Here is a 22,810-nt window from a genome sequence, read left to right as displayed (position 1 = left end):
ATTTTAACTCTTAACTACTTTTGTCTTCAAGCCAAAAACGGAAAGATTCCTTTCACCCACTCTTTTTTATTTTTTCTCTGATCATTATAATTTATTTTTCCGACGATCCATGATGAATTTTACGAATCTAAAAATACGAACATTTTCTATTCGATTTTATTTTTCAAATCTTTGAGCTTATTCACATTCCTGACAAATGTCACCAAAACTGCCCCGAAACGACAGTATTTTACTTCATCCACTGTATGTGATTCTCAATAAACCATATCTAGATAGCCTGGAGTTCAGATAAAAACTTTTTTGAATTTTGAAACCGAACTCCATGATCAGTATTGAATTCAACCCATTTTGACCTCTTTTTTTTCTTATGATGACACACAAAAATTCAGGATATGAAAAGCCGGTCTTCATGTTCGGTTTGTGGAACTAAAAATCGAAAACCATCATCGGTTTGAGAGAATTAGAAACCAGACACCATACTCGATTTGCTGAGAAGTACCAAAATTTTAAATATTAATCAAAAAAAGTCTTCAAGTTTGATTTAAAAAATGAGTTCAAATGAAACCGAAAATGATTTTTGGTTTGTAGAAGTATGAAACCGAATATTTTCTTCGGTTTGGTAAAAAGCAAAAAAAAAACAGAACATCAAGTTCAGTTTAACAAATAAGAAAAACCGAAGATGGTCTTCAGTATGCTTTTAAATTAGAACCGATCTATATGTGTGACCATTGTGTAGCACTCAATTCCAAGAATAATTACCGGTTTTCAAAATTCATAATCATCTTCGGTGGTGATGGTTTTTGTAAAAAAAAAATTGTAATCAAGTTAGTTTCCGAATTTTTAGTTATGTAGTGATGGTTTTTAACAAAAAAATCTCTAAGAGCCTCTTGCATCTGGATAATTTGTCGCAACTTAAAAAAAATTGTAGAGCATTTCCAATGGCTGGCAAATGCAATTACAAAGTACTTGTTGACAATTTCATTTCTATTTAAAAAATATCGAATCCTTTGAAAATCTGAAAGCTTTCAAATGCAATCTCATATGAGAAATTTGACAATTGCTATTCTGTAAAAAGTAAAATTTTGCAATTACTATTCTTTCATGAATGCATTTATTTTGTAATTAGTAGTTGCTTTCAATTTGACAACTATCTTGCAATTGCTAATAAGTTGAAGGGTTAAAAGCAAAAATTGAATATAAATGTTTTCCAAAATAAAAAGGTTGAATAAATCGAAAGGTGTACTCTATGTTCGTTTGCAATCAGCCTCCTCTTCGTTCTAAAAACATTCTCAAATTCCTTCCTGGCATGGAACAATTTGAAGCGGGCCGGAGCTGTTTTTTTATCATCCGATAAGAGAGATAGGGTTCATTCTCAAATTTCTTCCTCAGTATTATACCCGTTACCCTACTAAACGATGTCATTATTAATAAAATTGTGCAGAGGATGAAAGAAAGAGAGAGTTGAGGTTTACCAATGGCGGATCCATTTCTTTTATCTGATTGTTGAACTCTTTCGGTTGAGGTTTTTTTGGGATTTTAGTTTGGTTTATAGCGCGGGAACAGAGGGAAATTGAGAAAGAGCGAATTATCAAATATCTATTTTTTTGGAGTTGGTGAGACCCATTAGTTTAATTTTGGGCCTGGCCCCTAGGCCCAAAAGGAAAAAAAGTAAAGCCCAAGAGCAAATGATCAAATATGCGTGCTCTTTATTATCCTACTATTGTGTAATTAGGACGAAATAATGCTTACGTTGTTCTAAACAGCGAAGCTAAAAATCAAAATATTGATCTATTTGACGAGTCACATATTTGTACCAAATTTTTGGAACTTCATGGATGATTAATTGGCTTAAAAAAAGTAAAAAATAAAAAATAAAAGTTTTAATTGACGTTTAATTCTTCCATCTTTCATATTTCAATATCATGCTTACTTTTCTGTCCAACAAATTAAAATATTGTAAAAGTTGAGGCAAACTAAAGTATAATTTTCTATATATGATCTCTGAAATTGATATTGGTTGGTTTTAAGCTATATGATCAAGACTCTCTGTTCGTAAAATCTTAATGATCGTTCAATGATTGATGTCAATAGCGGGAAATAATCAAACTGCCACCCAAATTTAAATTTACGCAAAAAAAATCTTATATTGTTAACATGGCTTGTAGCTACAGGGTCTATAATCCCTGAGAAAGAAATCATAAGAGAGTTAAATGATATTGGATGCTCCCTTTATTGCTACCATTATCGTTAATATCTTTAGAATTCAGCTATTAAGAATATTATTCAATTTATTTGAATATGGCTTGATCAAGTGGCAAAAATATGAATAGCTAAGCAGTAAAATACAAACATATTCTAGCTAAGCAGTAAGAAAAATATTTCTCTGTTTTTCAAAAAACTTGACATAGGCTGTCAGGTGTAAGAAAACAATCTTCTTTTTCTACCAATTTGGTGAAAACCAAATTGCCGGTTCTTGAGAAGAGGTCTTGCTAATGTTCTCTGAAAAGTATTCTATTCTTTTATCTTCCATGAAATATACACCAATATTCCCATGACTGATCATTCTACATCTGCCATTATCATGGGCAAAATAAATGCAATTTTCCTCAATACCTGGATATAAGCTAGAGTTGAGGCACCTCACGCCATTATAACCCACAAATAGTATCTGACCATGGAGACTTTTAATCTCTTTCCAGGATAACCCACAAATAGTATCTGACCATGAAGCATCAATATTAGTATCTATGAGACAATTCCAATTCTTACGGGGATACATATTCCTGAAAGTAAGGGAACCATGGAAGTCAACGGTATATAATAATCCTTTGTATGTTGTGAAATCGTCAATGTACAAGGAAGGGTGTAGCATCCCTTCCCATTTGTCATCTCCAATCTTACAAGTGTGTAGTGCTCCTAATTTCCCCACTGTAGCATAAACTAAACAGTTGCCTTGATCAGCTGTTGAGTAAGGTGATACAACAAGGACACAACACAAATAAGTGAAAGCATCATCGCCCCATGGATGTAATTCAAAAGAGAATCAAGTTAGCAATGCTATCTGCAAATTGGTGAGTGGATTCACGAGGTTAATTTTGCTTTCACTTGTTGTTTCGAAGTTAGTCTTAGTCGTCACTAACCAGCCTTTATAAGTTGTGGCTATCCACATTTTACCGAGATCCAAAAAACAATGGGGGTATATTGTATGGCTTCTTATCGGAAATACTGTATAAGGTGATTTTGTAAACAATGTGGCTATCATTATGTAAGGTGATTTTGTGGATTCTCTAAAGGTCTGTAGGAGAAGAGGAAGAGAGCATTTCTTATGCAAGATACTAGTCCTGCTTTTATAAGGGCAATGATAGATGATCTCTTGGGCACTTGAGCACCATAATGTACAAGCAGAAATGAAACTCAGGTAATCTTTAGGTGCATCTATCATTCTAGTTACTGTTGGAACTTTATTTGAAAAAACTCAAAATTGTTAAAATTACCATTTATAATATTAATTAGCTTGAGGGGCTAAACTGAATAAATCTCATATTTATTTCTTAGAAATAACTGTAGCACATTAAATTCAATGAATTATGTTCTCCTTGATTGATATTAGAAAATAAAAGAATATTTAATTTAATAATTAAATCAAAAGGCGTTATAGAAGAGCCACGTATCTCATTAATCTCTCTATTAATCTCTTCTTAAGACAATTAATCAATGAATAAGTTGCTAATGTTTTGAATATTATAAATGGTACATCCTTCTCTGTTGAAAGATATCCGAGGAAAAAACCAAATATGTTTCTTTGATTTACTCCCACACAAAGTCCTTTGATTAATCCTCCATTTATATTTTATTCCAATTAATCAAATTCTGATCTATGCTAGATATTGCGGAGTTATCGTCAGTTGCTTCCATGGCGTGTCTAAGGAGCAACAACCCCGGATTATCTTGGTTGTGGTTCCATCTTGCACGATGAGACGGAATACGCTTAAGGAAAGTGTTTTGTACATGATCTGGGTAACTCTATTTCAATTTGATTTATTTTAATTAATTCCTAACTATCCGAATATTCTGAAAATTTATATCAACAATCTTAAGCGTATTCCGGATTCGGATAGTGCTTAAAGCAGATTTGAAAATCTGAAATTGGATGTGTAGATTTGTTAGTATTATTTAGTTTAGTACTCTGCATTTAGTTGGTCCGATAATTTGTTTATACAAATCATTAATTTATTAACATGAGAGTATAATAGATTGACCACTTCAATCAAATTTTTAGATTGAAATTGAATCCAGTATGTGGTTTATATGATTGTATCATATTAGATCAATTCATTATTACATTAGAAAGAGACAAATGAATTTTGGTCCGTTGAATGAGGAAATAAATAACTGACTTCTAATAAAGTGCAAAGGTAACACATTTATAATTTACGAAATTAAATTATAAGCATGATTCTATAGTTTGAATGGTAATTTAATAGATTATTATTTTATCATAGTATAATATAATTGTAATTGGAAAAGTTAAGAAATTGGATCCTTGTGAATTACAATTGAATTTGTAAGAAAAAAAAAATCTAATTAATTCTCTGTTTTGGTGTGCAAATGGAAATAATAATTAAATCCCATATCTGATTATTACTTGTGATTATTCAATTCATCCTTAACAGAAGTTAGTAATGCTCCCTCATGTTTCATTAAATTTTTCTCAACCAGAGAATAAATAAATAAATAGAATCATATGTTATATTCTCAGTTTCATTCATCTATAATAACATCGGATTCTAATAAATAAATGGGAAATTAAATTTCGGATTCTAGCTAATTGATACAGATCTTTATGTTTAGATCTCTATTAAATTTTACTTAGTAGTACAAAAATAAAAATAAAACATATTAAACAAAATCCGTTGATAATTAAATTTGATTTGTTTATGATCGGTTTATATGAAGTATTAATTTGCTAATTAAGTTAATATTCTGAATTTCACCAATAAAATTCAGAATCTGAATTTCTGAGGAAAAAAAAAAGACAGTGAAATATATATATTGAGTACATATCAAAGTGTTGTCACTTTAATATATTTAGTAATTGAAATAAAAATAAATTTAAAGCTATCGGCAAATAAATATTTACAGTCTTCGGTGAAACATTTCCATTGAATAAAATAATAAAAATGAATAAGAAAACATTAATGTTGACCGTAGCATCACGGTCATTAACTCTAATATATTATAATTGATGGATATGATCAATTATTACAACCAAGAAAACTGAAAATTAAATGCTCTTGTAATTACCTTAGTAATTATAAATCATTTATAAATATCTTGACTATTCTCTTAATTATTCCGATAAAAAGTTGAATAGATAAAAAGGAAATTAAACAAAGATATTTACTTGATGACCGAATTAAAAAAAAAAAAATTGACTTAACAGCCAAAGAAGAAAATAAAACTAATTTACTACAACTGATACAATATGTTATCAAAATATAGAAGTGAATATTCTATTATTCATGCATGTGCATGATGATGATCTTTTACATAATAAATTACACGGTTCGGTAAAGTATATAAAGATAAATTAATTGAGCTAAGAAAATAAATATGGAATTGAGTCAAGTTCAAAACCGATGAAACTTCTACATTTCAGAGAGAGAAATGAAATGTAAATTAAATTAAAAAAGAAAAAGAAATCATGCAAATAATTAATGATCAGTTTTAATTTCTTGAATTCCATTGTACTGAATTTATCAAGATAACTAATTTTTAAATTTAGTGTATTGAAAATGTGGGGGTCAAAATATTTGTACAAATATTAAATAACCCGAGAATATTATGACATAAAATATAAATGAATATTTAATATATGTCATTATTTTTATTAGGTATAATGGTAAGTTTTAATGAAAAAAAAAACGAAATGAGGAAGTATGAAAAGGCTCTCGTTTAATTTATCATGATGACTAAATGTTCTATCTAAAATAATTAAATCTGTTGATATTGTATATATTTCATATATAACAGAAAATGTGAGGATTTAAATTGTCATTGAAATAATATAAATAATCTTGTTTTATGTATTACATGAAAAAAAAAATTATTATGAATGATTATTCGCAGACATACAAATGTTTACGAAAGATTAAAATTAAAATCCTTGTGTAAATTTCATCGAGGGGGATGGGTGTTAGCCCTAATGGGTCATCTTGCGGTGGCAACCCAATCTCTGATAGGTAATTCCTTGAAAGAGATTCAATGGGTAATAACAACCGATAAGTTGACTAAAAGAGTGCACATTTTTAAGGAGCATTGACTCCAACCCCATCCCTATGGTGAGTGTGCTCTATGTAGATGATATGATGAGCAATTTAGCTCTTAATGAGAACCGAGGCGGTAATTTCCGCAGGATAGGAATCTACACATATCCTTGGTAGGTAACTCACCTATATGAGAGTGTTTGTAACGGCCGCGGTGCGAGGCATGGGTAAGCCTTTAAGACTCTCATGAAAAATCCAAGACTTGCGTAAGACCATTAATGCGCATACCGCGACGAGAAGCTCCATGTTGTGTGTGTGGTGGTTAAATTTTGGATAAAAGGAACGAGTTCAAGACATAGTTCACTCTGTTTCCTCCAAATTAAAGCTATCAATACTAGATGAAGTTCAAGGTTTCTAAACTACTTCATCGATGCACAATATTAATATCCAGCAATTTGTTTCTATATAATCTTCCGTTTGATATTCTTAAATTTTTGAGTTTTGTGGGGGATTGTTGGAACTTTATTTGAAAAAAACTCAAAATTGTTAAAATTACCATTTATAATATTAATTAGCTTGAGGGGCTAAACTGAATAAATCTCATATTTATTTCTTAGAAATAACTGTAGCACATTAAATTCAATAAATTATGTTCTCCTTGATTGATATTAGAAAATAAAAGAATATTTAATTTAATAATTAAATCAAAAGGCGTTATAGAAGAGCCACGTATCTCATTAATCTCTCTATTAATCTCTTCTTAAGACAATTAATCAATGAATAAGTTGCTAATGTTTTGAATATTATAAATGGTACATCCTTCTCTGTTGAAAGATATCCGAGGAAAAAACCAAATATGTTTCTTTGATTTATTCCCACACAAAGTCCTTTGATTAATCCTCCATTTATATTTTATTCCAATTAATCAAATTCTGATCTATGCTGGATATTGCGGAGTTATCGTCAGTTGCTTCCATGGCGTGCCTAAGGAGCAACAACCCCGGATTATCTTGGTTGCGGTTCCATCTTGGTTGCGGTTCCATCTTGCACGATGAGACGGAATATGCTTAAGGAAAGTGTTTCGTACACGATCCGGGTAACTCTATTTCAATTTAATTTATTTTAATTAATTCCTAACTATCCGAATATTCTGAAAATTTATACCAAGAGTTACTTCTACTATGTATCCTGGAAGTTCGTACCAAGGAATCCAGATTCTCTGTGTTAAAAAAGTAAGTGCATTTTAAATTCAAATTAAAAAGAAGAACATTCAAAGAAAATAATATTCTCTACGTACCCTATAGATCAGATGGATTGCAAAAAAAAAAAAAAAAAGGAAAACAGTCAAAGATAGATTACATTAATAACATATGTTGATTCTATCGTAGAGAATTTACTCCTATACATAAATCAAAATCAAGGTTTCATAACTGGCACGACTGGTAAAATATGAACCAGAACTTTGTTCCATATATAATTCAATTACTCTCATCTCATGTTATATAATCTTAGTTTCCTCTCTATGTAAAGTAACTGCATCGTATTACTATACACAAGACCCTACTATCTTTTTAATAAATACCATAAAGTCATCAACCTAGAAGATCTGGATTAACAAAGGAGAGATCAGTTATTGTAATTCAAACTGACCTGAGAAAACAAGGCATTGTGTATACATTCCAATTTCGCCCACCGATTTGCAGCATGAACCCAGTGTCTGATTAAGTTCTTGATGGCAAGCTCTGTTGTATGTACATTTCCTTTTTTAATGTCTTTGGAATATTGTTTTGTCATCAAATGTTGCTGAAGAAAATCCTATTAATACAATAAATGCTCTTTAGATCATGTAAGCCAAAAACCGGCCATGGTTGGCCTATACCATAGCCTTAATTGCAATTAAGATAGCCATTACATGATTGGTTCTACTAATTGAAAAAAGGTAAAAAAAGGAAGATGAATAAAAAAATATTGATGAAATGAAAGACAAGTAAAAATTAGACGATATATTTTATTGTATGTTAGAAGAGTAAAAAAAAAATGTAGAAGCTTTGAGGCATTGGTAGTTACTGAACAGAACAACTTAGAAATAGGTTTGTGCATATTTTTTTGGCAATGGCTATGCTCCTTGAGCAAGAGCAATCCTTACAACAAGTATATTAGATTATTTGTATGTTTGAAGAAGACGTATAATCTCAAGCCTTTCATTATAAAGAACAACATTATCTGATATATATATATATATATATATATATATATATAGAGTTAGGCTGGGGTGCTATGGATAGCATAGAGGCCTCTATGCTACGGCTCAATATTCGAGTTTTCAAAATCCAAACGGTCGATCCGAACCGTTCATCTTATTCTCCATATTAATATCTGCTTGGAGACCAAATTTTACATTTTTTCTGAATTTTTTTACTATTTATTAAGTATTTTACAAAATTGTTGATCCAACGGTGGCTGCACAAAACAGTAAAACCGTTGGATTAGCGATTTTCAAAGTGGCTTAATAAATAGTAAAAAAATTCATAAAATTATAAAATTTGGTCTCCAAGCAGATATTAATATGGAGAATAAGATGAACGGTTCGGATCGACCGTTTGGATTTTGAAAACTCGAATATTGAGCCGTAGCATAGAGGCCACTATGCTATCCATAGCACCCCAGCCTAACTCTCTCTCTCTCTATATATATATATATATATTTTTTTTTTTGTAAATCCCTACTGGAACAAAATATACAAAAAAGGTGAAGAAGACAAGATCTGAACCTTTGCAAGTCTAACTCTGACGAACTTCTTCAATATAGTAGGTGCTCACTTTACAAAATTAAAAATTGAGGGAGGCTTTCTACTTTTTCTTCCTAAATAATGGACCTTCTGCAATATTAACAAAGAATGGTGATTTAACTATACCTTATAAATTCTTATATCATGTTCTCTGTTGATGCTTCTAAAGTCAAACAAAAACCTCTTCTGGTATGCATGAATCACCTTTGACAGATATTCAGTGTTGCCAATCTTTTCTTGTGGGGCCAGGTGAACAATTCAGCGAGCTCCCAACTCTGATCTTGATACTGGTGCATCAATGTGCTGCATTGAAAGAGTTCAAATATCAAACAAAGAAATAATTCATTCAGCAATTTGATGCCAATTTTTCTTCAATTCACTACTATCCTAAGTTCTGATATCCTTGCAACGCACCCAACTTAATTCCTATAATTGATATCAATTTTACCCCTACCTGTAATATATACATCCTTGTTCAAGACTGGTATCTTGTTGCAGTCCTCAATTATTGGACTGTTCTCAACACAAGATAATTTTGCTTCAATGTTATATGAAATGCATATTAGGTGCTATATTTTATTCATTTGAACAGGTCACGCAGAGAAGATGATATCTTTTCTGATTCATACTAACCTGATTAAAAAAACCTTTATGAATACATTCCATGTTCACCCATTGGTTTGCAGCATGAATCCAGTAGTTGATCAAGATGCAATTCTGCCATGGTTGAATATTCTTCAATTGGCTTTGGAATGGTACTTATAATTAATAACCCTGAGCTAATGCTATTAATAAAGTAATTTATATTGATAAATCATCTAAGCTAAAAATCAGCTATAATTGGGATCATACCAAGCCTGAATTGCATCAAATATAGTAATAACAAGATTGGGTGGGGTGGCCAATAAAAATAAAAAGATTAATACTAATCTCCGAAAAAAAATTTATGAAAAACAAATATAATTTAGGCAACAGTATATATATTAATTTTGCTATAAGAACTGAACTCAAATGTTATTTAAAGGGTACAGCTTCTACGAAGCATTTTTAGTTATTGAACAAAACCAGAATAACACAGCTAGCAGCGTTTTGCAATGCCTGCACTATGTGAGAAAACATTATACCCAGTGTATTAGTTAATACTCAACAAAGCATATAATCACAAGTCTTAATTTACAAGGAACCACATTCTCTCTGTTTTTTTGTCAACCTGGCCCCTTGATTTGCTCTTAAGCTATTATCTTAATCCCATCTAAGCCCCATTACAAATATAAACCCAGGCCTCTCATCGTTGCACAGTAAGATGCTGGGTTAATTGAAGAGTAAAAAGTTAAATCATCAAATATACCAGTAAATTAACTTCACTTTTCAACTTATTTCCTATATTTCACAACTATAATCGAGTACTTCACATTTCAAATTATTAAGTATTACCAAATTCAATTAATTCAATCAATTGTTGACAATTTCACCCCGACTTATAACAAAGCCCTATTTAAGGTCTACAAATATTTTTGCACAAGTAAAATTTATATTTATAGCAAGTTTCTTTGAGGTGTTGTCAGTTAATTTTGAATGAAATACAATGACATAGCATCTACCGAGTTTTTTAAAAATACCCAAATTTATGTATATTTTATTATAAATAACCACATTTTTGTCAAAATTATATTTTTGCCCAAACCGTACCGATTATTTACAGTTTCAATTAAAAATTCAAACCGTAAATATTCCTAACGGTTTGAATTCTTTTTTTTATTTAAAAATTCGGACCGTATATAATATTTACAGTTTGATTTTTTTTTTTAGCCCAACTAGGCACCTCTGGTTAATATATCAAAACACCTTCAAAAATCATGAAAATTTACCGACATGCATTCTTGACTTCATAGAATAAGACTGTGAAGTTTTATACAAAATCTCAAAACAGATTGTGAGATATCGGCTCTCAAAAATTGCCCGAACTACTGAAGGAGTGCTTCTGAGCCCAAATTTGCACCTCTGATTAACATATCAAAACACCTTTAAAAATCATAAAAATTTACCTACATGAATTCTTAACTTCATAAAATATGATTGTGAAGTTTCATACAAAATCTCAAAACAGATCGTGAGATATCGGCTCTCAAAAATTGCCCAAACTGCTGAAGGAGTGCTTCAGAACCCAAATTTGAACCTCTTATTAGCATATCAAAACACCTTCAAAAATCATGAAAATTTACCAGCATGCATTCTTGACTTCATAGAACAAGATTGTGAAGTTTCATACAATATCTCAGAACAGATCATGAGATATCGGCTCTCAAAAATTGCCCGAACTGCTGAAGGAGTGCTTCTGAGCCCAACTTTGCACCTCTGGTTAACATATCAAAACACCTTAAAAAATGATGAAATGCAAGGTGGGTGACAGGGCCAACGTCCTCTCCATTCTACTATTGACAGGTAGAGTCGAGGTATGTAACATTCAACCCTGATTATATTTCATTCCAATATTGAACAAGTCGTATTGTTGTTCCTAATTTTCTTGTTTTAGTGTAGTATTTTTTTGTTGTATAAATACTTCGCAAGAACGATTACAATATATAACATAGCTCAACTCAAAGCATAATAAAATATAGCGAAACTAATTGATATCCTTGCAGAGTCCTGCCTATATGCCTCCACTCTGCCTGTCAAGCACCCAACCGATATAGCCATTCGGATTACCATTGATAGAGAGTTTTTTTTTTATAGTTTCAGTTCAGTTTAGCTATGTTATATTTTATTATGTTTGAGTTTTAGTTCAGTTTAGCTATGTTATGTTTTATTATGTTTGAGTGTTAGTTCAGTTTAGCTATGTTATATTTTATTATGTTTGAGTTTTCAGTTTTGTTATGTTTCATTATCTCACGATCTTTTCTGAGATATTGTATGAAACTTCACAGTCTTATTCTATGAATTCAAGAATGCATGTAAATTTTCATGATTTTTGAAGGTGTTTTGATATGTTAATCAGAGGTGCAAATTTGGGCTTAGAAGCACTCCTTCAGCAGTTCGAGCAATTTTTGAGAGCCGATATCTTATGATCTGTTTTGGGATTTTGTATAAAACTTCACAGTCTTATTCTAAAGTCAAGAATGCATGTCAATAAATTTTCATGATTTTTGAAGGTGTTTTGATATGTTAATCAGAGGTGCAAATTTGGGCTCAGAAGCACTCCTTCAGCAGTTCGGGCAATTTTTTAGAGCCGATATCTCACGATCTGTTTTGAGATTTTGTATGGAACTTCACAGTCTTATTCTATGAAGTCAAGAATGCATGTCGATAAATTTTCATGATTTTTGAAAGTGTTTTGATATGTTAATCAGATGTGCAAATTTGGACTCAGAAGCACTTCTTCAACAGTTCGGATAATTTTTGAGAGCCGACATCTCATGATCTGTTTTGAGATTTTATATGAAACTTCAGTCTTATTCTATGAAGTCAAGAATGCATGTCAGTAAATTTTCATGATTTTTGAAGGTTTTGATATGTTAACCGGAGGTACAAATTGGGCTAAAAAAATAATCCAAATCGTAAATATTATATACAGTCCGAATTTTTAAATCAAAAAAAAATTCAAACCGTAAATAAGGTTTAAAAAAAAAATCGCGCTTTTCTCCACTAGTTCTTTGACTTTTTTTCCGTACTACCAAGTACATCAGTAGAAAATTAATCAATAGAACATATGATGGCGAGCCTTTCATTTATAAACAACCACCACCTCTTTCCAATTTCAAAACCGCGCCTCAACTAGAACCAACAAAAAGACAAAAAGCATTGAAGCTAAGTATGATTTGTTATTATTTTTATTTTATTTTTTGAAGTAGAAATATGGGCCGTGAAACAAACTAGTAATGCCACCAACACAGCCTATTAATGAAAATTGCAAGTGACAAACCTAGATCCACCAATTTACGCCACCAGGAAATTAAATGGGAAACACCGACATTATTTGTTACATGACAAAATAAACAACATTATTACCACTCTACTTTCAATAACCTTACCAAATAAATAACCTGACCATTAACCAAACAAACTAACTCTACAGCACAACACACCAGCAGATCACTCAATTTTTCAAGAGGTAGCCAAACAACTAAGTCACTGGATAAGGGTTTTAAGCAGATAAATTATCTCTGAGGGGTTTCCACAGTGCGCACATTTGCACCAGTCATTCCCTCAAGTCGGTCTTTTGTTATTTCTACAAAATGACCAACCATCTCATGAAACTGCTTCAATCCCGAAAGGGGAAGAATTATTGACGATCGATCTGCTCCAGCTACCTGCATTTCCAAATATACTTGTTTTAACTTTGCAGCTATCCTCTTTAAAAAGTTATTTTTAATTTCTTGAAAAAGTAGGGACTTGAATTGTAAATCTAAAAAGTTAAGAGGTCTTTGTACCTCTGAGATTCGTAAATAATGGCCGCGATTGTTGCTTCCCAAGTCAAAGAAAAACCTCTTCTGGTCGGCACGAATCACCTTTGACATACCCCCAATGCCACCGATCTCATCTTGTGGGGCGAGGTCAACAAGCCGGTCAACCCCAAGCTCTGATCCTGACGCTGGCTGGGCCCCGTGTCCAGATATGAACCCCGCTCCCACATCATCTGACAGCCCTGTTAGCCGTTCTGGTGCATCAATGTGCTGGATTAAAGAGTAAAAACACCAAAATGAGAACAATTACCTTATTTTTAGCAATGCGCCAACATTTATTGCATTTTCATCTATCACCACTCAACTATATTAAAATAACGCAATAGGTTATATAGCAATAAACTTGTTCGACAACCATGATAACTGATCAATTATCAAAATCAAAGAAGTTACAAAATCTTCTCTAAATTTTAGATAGGTTGTGCATCAAATCCAAAGAAAATTGCAACCTGATTGGCCATCCATCAAGCTGTTTGAAAAAGTAACGGTTCAATTTTAACTAAATAAATTTCAAATGCACTAAATTTGATAAACAACCTATCTATATGACAGAAGATATATCTGAAATTTTAATTTTGATAATTGTTTTTTGTCAGTTGTTACAGTTTTCAAGTGTGGTTGTCTATATATCCCTTCCCTAAAATAATTGATGGCAAATTTACACCTTCGGTAACAGATCCCTGTTTAAAGTCTAAGAAAATCTTGTTGCATGTCCACATTTAATTGTCATCAATCCATAAAGATTTAGTTGGGAAGGTAGAAGAATAATATTATGTGCTATAATCGTGTTGATTTAAACAAAAGGCAAATTAGAATTTTTGTGCTTAGACTTAACCTTGTTTTGACAGTAGGTTGTTAGCTGTGAACAAGTGCAATGGGTTGCTGTTTGCAGAGTAAAATACAATTGACAAAAAAGATCCAACTAAAAGAAGATTTGTAAGCAATACTTGATTAGGCACAGGGTAAAACGAGGGGGTAACCGCTTCATTGATCTCCGCCAATAAATTTCTGAATAATTCCCATCCCTCTTCACCTGAGCTACCAGCTGGGACTATTATCGTACTACGGTTTCTGTTCACTGACGCCTCTGACACCTATAAGTTTAATGTATTAATATACTACTCAAAAACATAAATATATCAGGTATGGTGAATGTGATGACATGGTTTATATACCAGACTTGTTATGAAGTTTGAGCTCCAATAAACCTTATTAACATTTTTATAGTTGGAAAAAAGAAAACTCAGAAAACTTCAAACATAATGTAAGGGGAAATATTAAAAACATTAAATATTCAAATAGGAAAAATCAAATATACACCTAAAAGAATAATAAACGGCTCCTGTTACCCCTTTATTAGGCAAACATAAATACTCCAATTGCCACTTTTTAACTTTTTCAGTGTTAAAGGTAAGTAGCAGGTAAAGACAGATAATTTCTGCTTCTTTGTAGTAAATGCAGAAAAGAGATATATAGGTAATTCCCATATAACTTCAGTAACACTGTTTTAAAGAAAGCATGGCATATTTCTCATTATCCAAAGGATAACCACATTCATCTACTTTGCAAGGGTCCTACAATATTACGTTCGTACCTTCTTTACTTCAAATATGCAAATTGAGTGCCATAATAACCTCCACTGAGTCTATCATGAATTACTACTCTTATATGGATCTTCAAATAAACAATATTGTTCTTAATGAAAAAAAAAGGTTATCATGACAGCAATGATACTCTAAAATCTATGCAACTTGATGCGTCATCACTCATCTCATAAGAAATTTCAGAACATGAACAATGATTATTATAATTTTAATAAAGGGATGAACCCGACAATAATTACCAACAAACCACCATACTACCTTAAGTAGGCAAATGCTAGAACAAAAATTAGAATCAAAATGTTAAAATTCACATAGAAAAAAAAATAAAAACATACCTTTAAAAAGCGTCCTCTTTTATTCACTCCAGCATCAAAGAAAAACACCTGATATTATTAATTAAACAATAAATTGGCATTATCCATTAACAAAGCTGGCAAGAAATCAAGATCTAGAACCAAAAGCTTAAAAAAGTTGCAGAAGAAAAAAAAAATCATTGAAACAAATACGAACAGCTTTCTACCCATATGATTTCTTAATTCCTTCGGGTATGAAACCACAGGAAGAACTTTCCTTTGGCAAAGTATCCCATTGAACTCCGAAAAGTTCTCTGAATTTTTTGAGGGCTCTTTTGCAAAAACGAGGTTTTACACACAAAAAAAAAAACAAAACCAAATTAGAAAAGGAAGAAGAAACCTACTTTAGAGTCAAGCCTGAGCTCCTTGCTGACAATCTCTCTCTCATCTGTCTCAATATAATAAGTGAACAGTTCCAAAAACCAACCAACACCGCCAGAAGGTACAATAATTGTCGACCTGTTTGCAGCCGTTTTCTCTGAAATCTTCAAGTATTTCCCTCTCGGATTCTCTTTGAGATCGAAATAGAACAACTTGTGTTCAAACTGGAGCGTCTTACACACCAACTCCACATCTGCACCCCCACCACCTGCTCCAGTTGCGCCACCACCGCCGCCGCCGCCGTCCATCGATGGGGAGAAGATGGAATTAGGATCGATCTGAAAGCGTGACAAACTAGGGTTAGGTTTAGGGTTTGGGAGGGGTTGACTGCGACGAGAGGGAAATTTTTCCAGGAGAGACGAAAAATAGACCCTATTAAAATTAGGTCCTCCGGTGAATTTTCAAAGTTAACAGCGAACAACACGCGAGGTTTTCTCGCGCGGGAGGAGCTACCTATATTTCCAGTCTTTTATTAACATTTGTTTCTGCTTTTAACCTTTTTACCTTTAACTGTCCCCCCGTGCGCATTGCTGAAAGGCTGAAAGGGTTACGATCCGAGAACAGTGTGCGTGTGTGTGTGAGAGAGAGAGAGTAATGGATCTACTTTTTCGAAATCCTTCGCAGCGGCTGCCAAATGTGTGCGGGTAGCGGGTAGCCAAGCCGCTAGCCAGCTAGGCGTACTGTGCTGGATCTTTTGTAACACCTACAAGTGGTGCTTACGTGTAACTAAGACTGCAGATGGATTCTCTCAGCTTGGAGTTGTGGACAAAATAGTCACAAGATTTGTGAATTATTCGCGAATTAAATCTGAATAATTTGTTTTCTTTGTAATGCTGAACTGAACGTCAAATCATTTGGTTGACTAAACTTTGATAGAATTAAACCCAAATAATTCGCAAATGTTATGAATTATTTATGAATTTTACGAATTATTCGCGGATTTTTCCGAATTTTTCCTAGAACATTTTCTTTGGTTCTTTTTTCTCTCTTGCAGAATTGAGATCTCTAGTCTGAATAATTCCGAATCATTTCCGAATTATACCCGAATTATTCCCAAATCACGAATTTTTTAACCTCGCCGAACCGAACCCGAATAATTCATTTGTCACTACAAAAGAGATCAGTCTTCATATAATCTATCTTGTTTAGTTGCATCGGATTAAGGAAATTATGCACATTATAGTTATGATATTGAAAAACTAATTGGGTACTGAACTTTAATAAATCATTAATTAAGTGAAATTCAGGTTCAAAATTTTCATATTTTGAGAAAATCTAAAAAATTATCATTTAAAAAATTCTATTTTTCACAGTGAGATAAAACGTGTAAAATGGAATACCAAAAATTCTAAAATTTTACTTTTTTTTAGAGAAAACCTCAATATCAAAAGAAAATGAAGAAGGAATTAAAAAGTGAATGCAAAAAACAACGATAGTTCTTTGTGAACTTAGGATTGTCCCTATTTGTCTTTTCAAAAATTCCAATGTAATAGAATCTAGCCATTTCCTTTTTATTTATTTATTTGTTTATTATTTATTATTATTGTTGTTGTTATTATTATTATTATTATTTGGGGTAGGTAATTGTCTACTTGTCTCATCATGTAAAAGAGATTTTAATAACAATTTTTTTAAAGGTTAGTTGGCAAGGACTAATATTTATTAATAAGAAAAAGTTATTTACAACCTCCTTTTGAGAGTTAAAGCTAAACTTCTTCATAACAATTATTGCGGTCCTCTTTTCTTCATACCAATGATGTTGGACAAAAACCCCATCCACAAATAAATCTTTATTAATAAAACTCCTTAAATGTATCTTTTGAAGTCCATATTTGCGTCGCAAAAATTTATCTCTAAGTTTGAGTTTAACACCGGATTGTCCGATCAGAATTTGAACTAATCTGGCCTACAGACGTCTGTAATGTAGGGAGCTTTTAATATTCATACGAATTTAAATCGGATCAATTTAACCCTCGAGGAGATGATAAAATGACTCAGAGAAGCATTACTACCATGATATCTCCGTTAGTGGGCTCTGGTCAACAGACAATGCCATGTTAAACAGACCAGAGACAGAAAATAGGTTACATTTTTGGCGCATTTTGTCTGCATGTTTACACATTGGTCGAACTGAATTGGGAAGATGGTACTTTGATCATATGATATTTTATTACAAAATTAAAACTATATTTTAGCACTTTGTCTGCCTTTTGTGGCAATTCAAGGCTCCCTCTTATCTTCGGCTTGGATCCATGGTGATGCTTAACTTGGAGAGATGGCATCGATGAATTCAATTGACTTGGAGCCCGAGAATAGCGGTAAATTAAATACAACAATCTAACTTTTATGCTTCAGAATGTAGGTGGGATGAGGTAAAAAAAATGAGAAAAATCAAGAAAGAGAACTACATCATATAACTCATAAGTGTACCGAGAGCAAGCTTGATTGAAATTGACGGTATGGTACATGGGCTTACATCTAGGAATGGATTCCACCCATGCTTGAAGGAGATTATTTAAGTCAGTTAATGTCTCAGTGAGCACTTTAAAGGGTGTGGTTATGTACCTAAAACTTGGGAAGACTTTCTAAGAGGATGCCAACTCTTAACAATTGAAAGAATAAACTTTCTAGAAGGTCAGTATGATTAATTCAAGGAGAATTAAATATCAACCTTACAATACTGTTCTTTGTGCATGTACTGGTACATGCAATCTTATATGTTGTACCAACAAAGGTTCAAAATAAGTGACAATTTTCAACCCTTTTTGTTATTAAATAGGGGAAAATTATCCAAAATTTTATTTACTTTACAAAAAACACAAATAGTATAGTGGACTTCCTTCTACCTAGATGAAATTGTTATTTTGAAGAAAACTTTTACCCAAATTAGCAAAAGAATCAACAAAACCTCAAACTTTTTTCTATAAAATTAATGCAGTAAAGAAATCATTCCCAATTCCAATACTCCCGATTCCTGATCCAAGTATAGCACTTCCCCATATTGTCTGAAAATGCCGTAAAATCTTGTATTTACCTGAAGAAAAGCAAAAACCATTTAAAATTACATTTAATTGATAGGTGAACTACAAACTAAGCATTAGATATGTTACCTATTTCATTTTCTAATTTAGTTTCTTCCATTTCAACTTCCGTATCTTTTCTTTCTCCTGGTAGCATTTCTTCCTTGTATTCAAGAAATATTTTAGTCACACTCATATCTGTTCCACTTTCTTTGTCAGAATTCTCCTCTTGGTAATACTTGGAATTAACTGGTACAGGCAATGTAATATCCATATCATTTTCCTCAAAACACGCCTTTTTATTTATTCCTTGTTTACTTTTATCTGCTTGATAAACCATATCCTGCTTCTCATTAGGTTCTTCAATAACATCCTTGCTATTCTCATCCACATTATTTTTGTTCCAACTTTCAACTGGAATAGGCATCACCCTTTTATTCCACTGGTTATAATTACTAGACGACTCAGCCACTTGTACACTTAACCATTTTTCAATTCCTTTCTCTTCCATAGAGTTGCCATTTCTTGATGATTTCTCTTCTTGGGGGAAAATTACTTCTTTGACCTCATACTCCAATGTGGAGATACTACACTCTGAGACACAATCTGACTTGCATGTAAATTCCTTTACTGGATAAATTATTGACTCTGCATAAACAGATGCTGGTCGCTTATTTGTTGGTAATGGAGGTTTCTTCCTTCTATGATTAAGAGATATTTGGTGGCTTTCAATTTTTCTCTGACTACAAGCGGTTGGTTTCATAAATCCAGGCACTCTTGATGAGGTTTTGGTAAAATTTTGTGAAATCCCAATTCCTTCACTGCAGGTGTAGGAGAAATTGGAATCAGCATCACTAATTTGGACTCCTTTCAGTTCTTGGAGTTTCTCATTCAGATCTTTTATCTTCATTTGAAGTTCTTGTGATTCCTTTTCTAATTGCTTCATCTCCTGTTCTACGTCAGCAATTATTTGTTCCTTTTTTGCTCTCACTTCCTGTTATATATTTAAGAGATCAGCATTCTTTTTTCCATACTGAAATTAGAAGTTCAAGAAAATTCACATGCTTACAATTGGTTCTTCTTCTTTCTCAAACCGAATACTTCTGACCCGCATAGCAAAACCAAAGGTACAGATAGTCTCACATAAGTCATCTTCATTTGGGCTGGCATGTACAAGCATCAATGTTTTAGAATCTGATCCTGTGATGATTTGAAAGTAAATTAGCTACAAGATAGATCTTAGGGGAAGAATATTTTTTAAGTTTCCAGAAAAAACAAATTGGTTTACCCAGTGAATCTCTTAGAACTTGTGTAAGTTTGCTATTCCTGTCAGAAGGTAAGAAAGATATATTAATTATTAACAATGCAGAAGAAATTCAATAAAATGTTTAGAATTCTTAATGGATACCGGATGACTTTACCTAAAAGGAACATGTGCTTTTTTAGTCTGAAGTGCATCGATGACATCAGCAAGGGCAGAAAGGGAAAGATTTATTGCCTTCCCTTCTTCAAGCCTCTTTCCACTTGCTTGTGTCTTTAATAACCGTTCACTGCCCCCCAAATCAACCATCCATAATTTATTCTTCGCTCTTATTCTTTCTCTTGCACCAATACTAGTCAGTGTTATTCTAATCAAGCTGCATTTCCAACAAAAATAAAAGTATCAAAAGTTTTTTTTTTTTTCTATGTTGCTGGAAATTATTCCCAGTGTTTTTTGGTTTCTCTATTAATTTTACCAGTGAGATCGGCTAGAGGTGGAATTGGCCATGGTGGAGCCTGTTGACCTTAAGCGGGTCCCGATATTGTACAATTTCTTGACTTGACCAAAATTGTTCACTTGAATTGCAACCAGGTTCGCTATGTCTATGTCTCCATCTGAATCTGTCTTAATTAATAGACTGAAATAAAGGGGAAAAGAGTTACAAGAACTATTTTTTTGGCTTGGCCTTGTTTAAAGTTTAAAACTTATACAAACAGTTACCTAGGTGGTTTTTGAAAATTTGACTTTTTAGCAGGGGCTAAAAGGTCTTTTAGGTTGCCCATGTATATCTCAAGCATGCTAAAATTGAATATGAATTCACAATTTCTCTCCTCTGCTTGATTAAACATCGATTTAATTCCACGTGGTACCATTCCAGGGTTATGCAGTGTTCCGTCCTGCCAAAGAATGTGTATTATACTTTCTAGTATAAAGATGAGAGAAATGTTAATATGTTGGCTTATAAGTCAAATTATACAATTTTCTGTTTCTCTTCTGATTTTAAATTAATCCAGTCAATATTGTAAATGGCTACACTTTGATATATACCACCCTGCATGGATTTGGACAGCATGGCACCGAAAATTAGTACAGGTCATGGGTTCAAAACCCGGATGGGGAAAATCATTTGTTGTAATAACAAGAGTATTAAATAGTTGGATGGCTTGACCTCCAACCTTTACTCAAAAAACAAAAAAACCAAGTTCTGGTATTTTGTGTCATATTTGAATACAAAAAATGACTTAAATTGAATATTGGCAGAATTTCATGGTAGTGAGTTCTTTGAATTCAGTTTCAGAATTTAAATAGAAAAGGTGGGTTATTATGTCATATGAAAAACTTACCATGGTATAGGTTTTACCAGTTCCAGTCTGGCCATATGCAAATATGCAAACATTATACCCATCAAGTGCAGATTTTATCACAGGTTGAATTTCAGAAAACACTTCCTCTGAAATAATCCAAAATAAAAGCTTCATCACTGATTCATATGATAGTTAATAAAAAATTGGGATAACAAATTTAATACCTTGAGTCGAGCTTGGGGAAAAAACTTTGTCAAAATTGTACTTTTTGCACTTTGTCTCAGCAATTCTCATAAACACATTACTGGAATCCAAATCAAAAATTGACTTTTGAAATCCAAAAGATTCTTGGGGGAGAAAAGGTCTTATGCGGCAAAACACCCGAATATTCCCTGCAAAAGTAAACTACCATTTAGTACATTTTACAAACATAAAGCTACAGATAATTTTCAGTAAATCTATGAGTTAATTATTACCTTTCAAATCTAAGTATTCATTTAATACATCTCTCCTCTGTACCATGAGTTCATCTAACTGGGCATTTAGTGAAGAAAGCTCATCTACAACAACATATAAAATATAAGTTTTGTAAAAATGATACTTGAAGTTTGAATTAACACCTTACAAAGATTAGAGCTAATTTGAACCTTCTATCTTTGAAACAGATGCCTCTACTTCTCCATCAACACCACTTAACATCTCCCTTTTTTCTTGAATTTCTTCCTTTAAGACTGGATAGCCAACTTTTTGTGCTGATTGCAGATCATTGATTATATCCGAAACAGATTCTACCCAACAAGGAGTCAGGTTGTTTTTTGACCCAATAAGAGATAGTAAAGCCTGAGGTAGGCTTTGAATGGATTTATTTCTTGTATAAATTTCAAAATTGGTATCCATTTCTTCCCCAGGTTACAACCAACCTGCTCTGTTTGAATTGACTGGCACTGCATAAATTGAGAAAACAATGTTATTAGAAGAAGACTGTAATCTGAATAAGGTACTTATTTGAATTGACACGTTAGTATTTATTAAATACTGAAGTACTTGTTTGAATTTACGGTCAAAGAATTTCATGTGATAGAATATTTTACTGCAACCAAAACAATAATGCATAAAGGGAAAAAATCCAACTGAGAATTCAGGGGATAAGAAATAAAAAGAGAGAATACAAGGAAGTAGTAGGAATCAATGCATGACGAAAATACAAATTAGCAAATTAAGAGGAAGAGATGATTATATATACTAATTAAGTAGCAATGCCAGAAAATAAATAAATAAATAAACACACACACACACAAAAACTTGCCTTCAAGTTAATTCCACAATCTCTTTCTTAGGTCTAGCCATGTCTACTACTCCAATCCAGCTAGTAC

The 22,810-nt window shown here is 32.4% G+C and overlaps 2 protein-coding genes across 2 annotated transcripts; both read right to left on the bottom strand.

Moving 5' to 3' along the window:
* Positions 1 to 12,852: 12,852 nt before the first annotated feature.
* LOC144547313 (purin-rich alpha 1) lies at positions 12,853 to 16,486 on the bottom strand. Its single transcript, XM_078295926.1, has 5 exons — positions 15,816 to 16,486; positions 15,454 to 15,501; positions 14,462 to 14,608; positions 13,482 to 13,724; positions 12,853 to 13,361 (listed from the first exon to the last, which is right to left on the bottom strand). The coding sequence occupies exons 1-5, from the start codon at positions 16,098 to 16,100 to the stop codon at positions 13,209 to 13,211; spliced, it is 876 nt and encodes a 291-aa protein (XP_078152052.1). The 5' UTR covers positions 16,101 to 16,486; the 3' UTR covers positions 12,853 to 13,208.
* Positions 16,487 to 18,639: 2,153 nt separating this feature from the next.
* Positions 18,640 to 22,392, bottom strand: LOC144547449 (P-loop containing nucleoside triphosphate hydrolases superfamily protein). The gene is made up of 11 exons (XM_078296101.1): positions 22,085 to 22,392; positions 21,914 to 21,997; positions 21,662 to 21,829; positions 21,477 to 21,583; positions 20,854 to 21,029; positions 20,609 to 20,770; positions 20,294 to 20,509; positions 20,161 to 20,198; positions 19,942 to 20,072; positions 18,963 to 19,866; positions 18,640 to 18,886 (listed from the first exon to the last, which is right to left on the bottom strand). The coding sequence occupies exons 1-11, from the start codon at positions 22,332 to 22,334 to the stop codon at positions 18,774 to 18,776; spliced, it is 2,349 nt and encodes a 782-aa protein (XP_078152227.1). The 5' UTR covers positions 22,335 to 22,392; the 3' UTR covers positions 18,640 to 18,773.
* Positions 22,393 to 22,810: the final 418 nt, after the last annotated feature.

This window comes from Carex rostrata, chromosome 31 (genome assembly GCF_964058835.1).
Source record: "Carex rostrata chromosome 31, lpCarRost1.2, whole genome shotgun sequence".
In the NCBI taxonomy this organism is placed as follows: Eukaryota; Viridiplantae; Streptophyta; class Magnoliopsida; order Poales; family Cyperaceae; genus Carex; species Carex rostrata.
The sequence above is the reverse complement of the archived record's forward strand: the minus strand, read 5'-3'. Positions and strand labels throughout refer to the sequence as shown.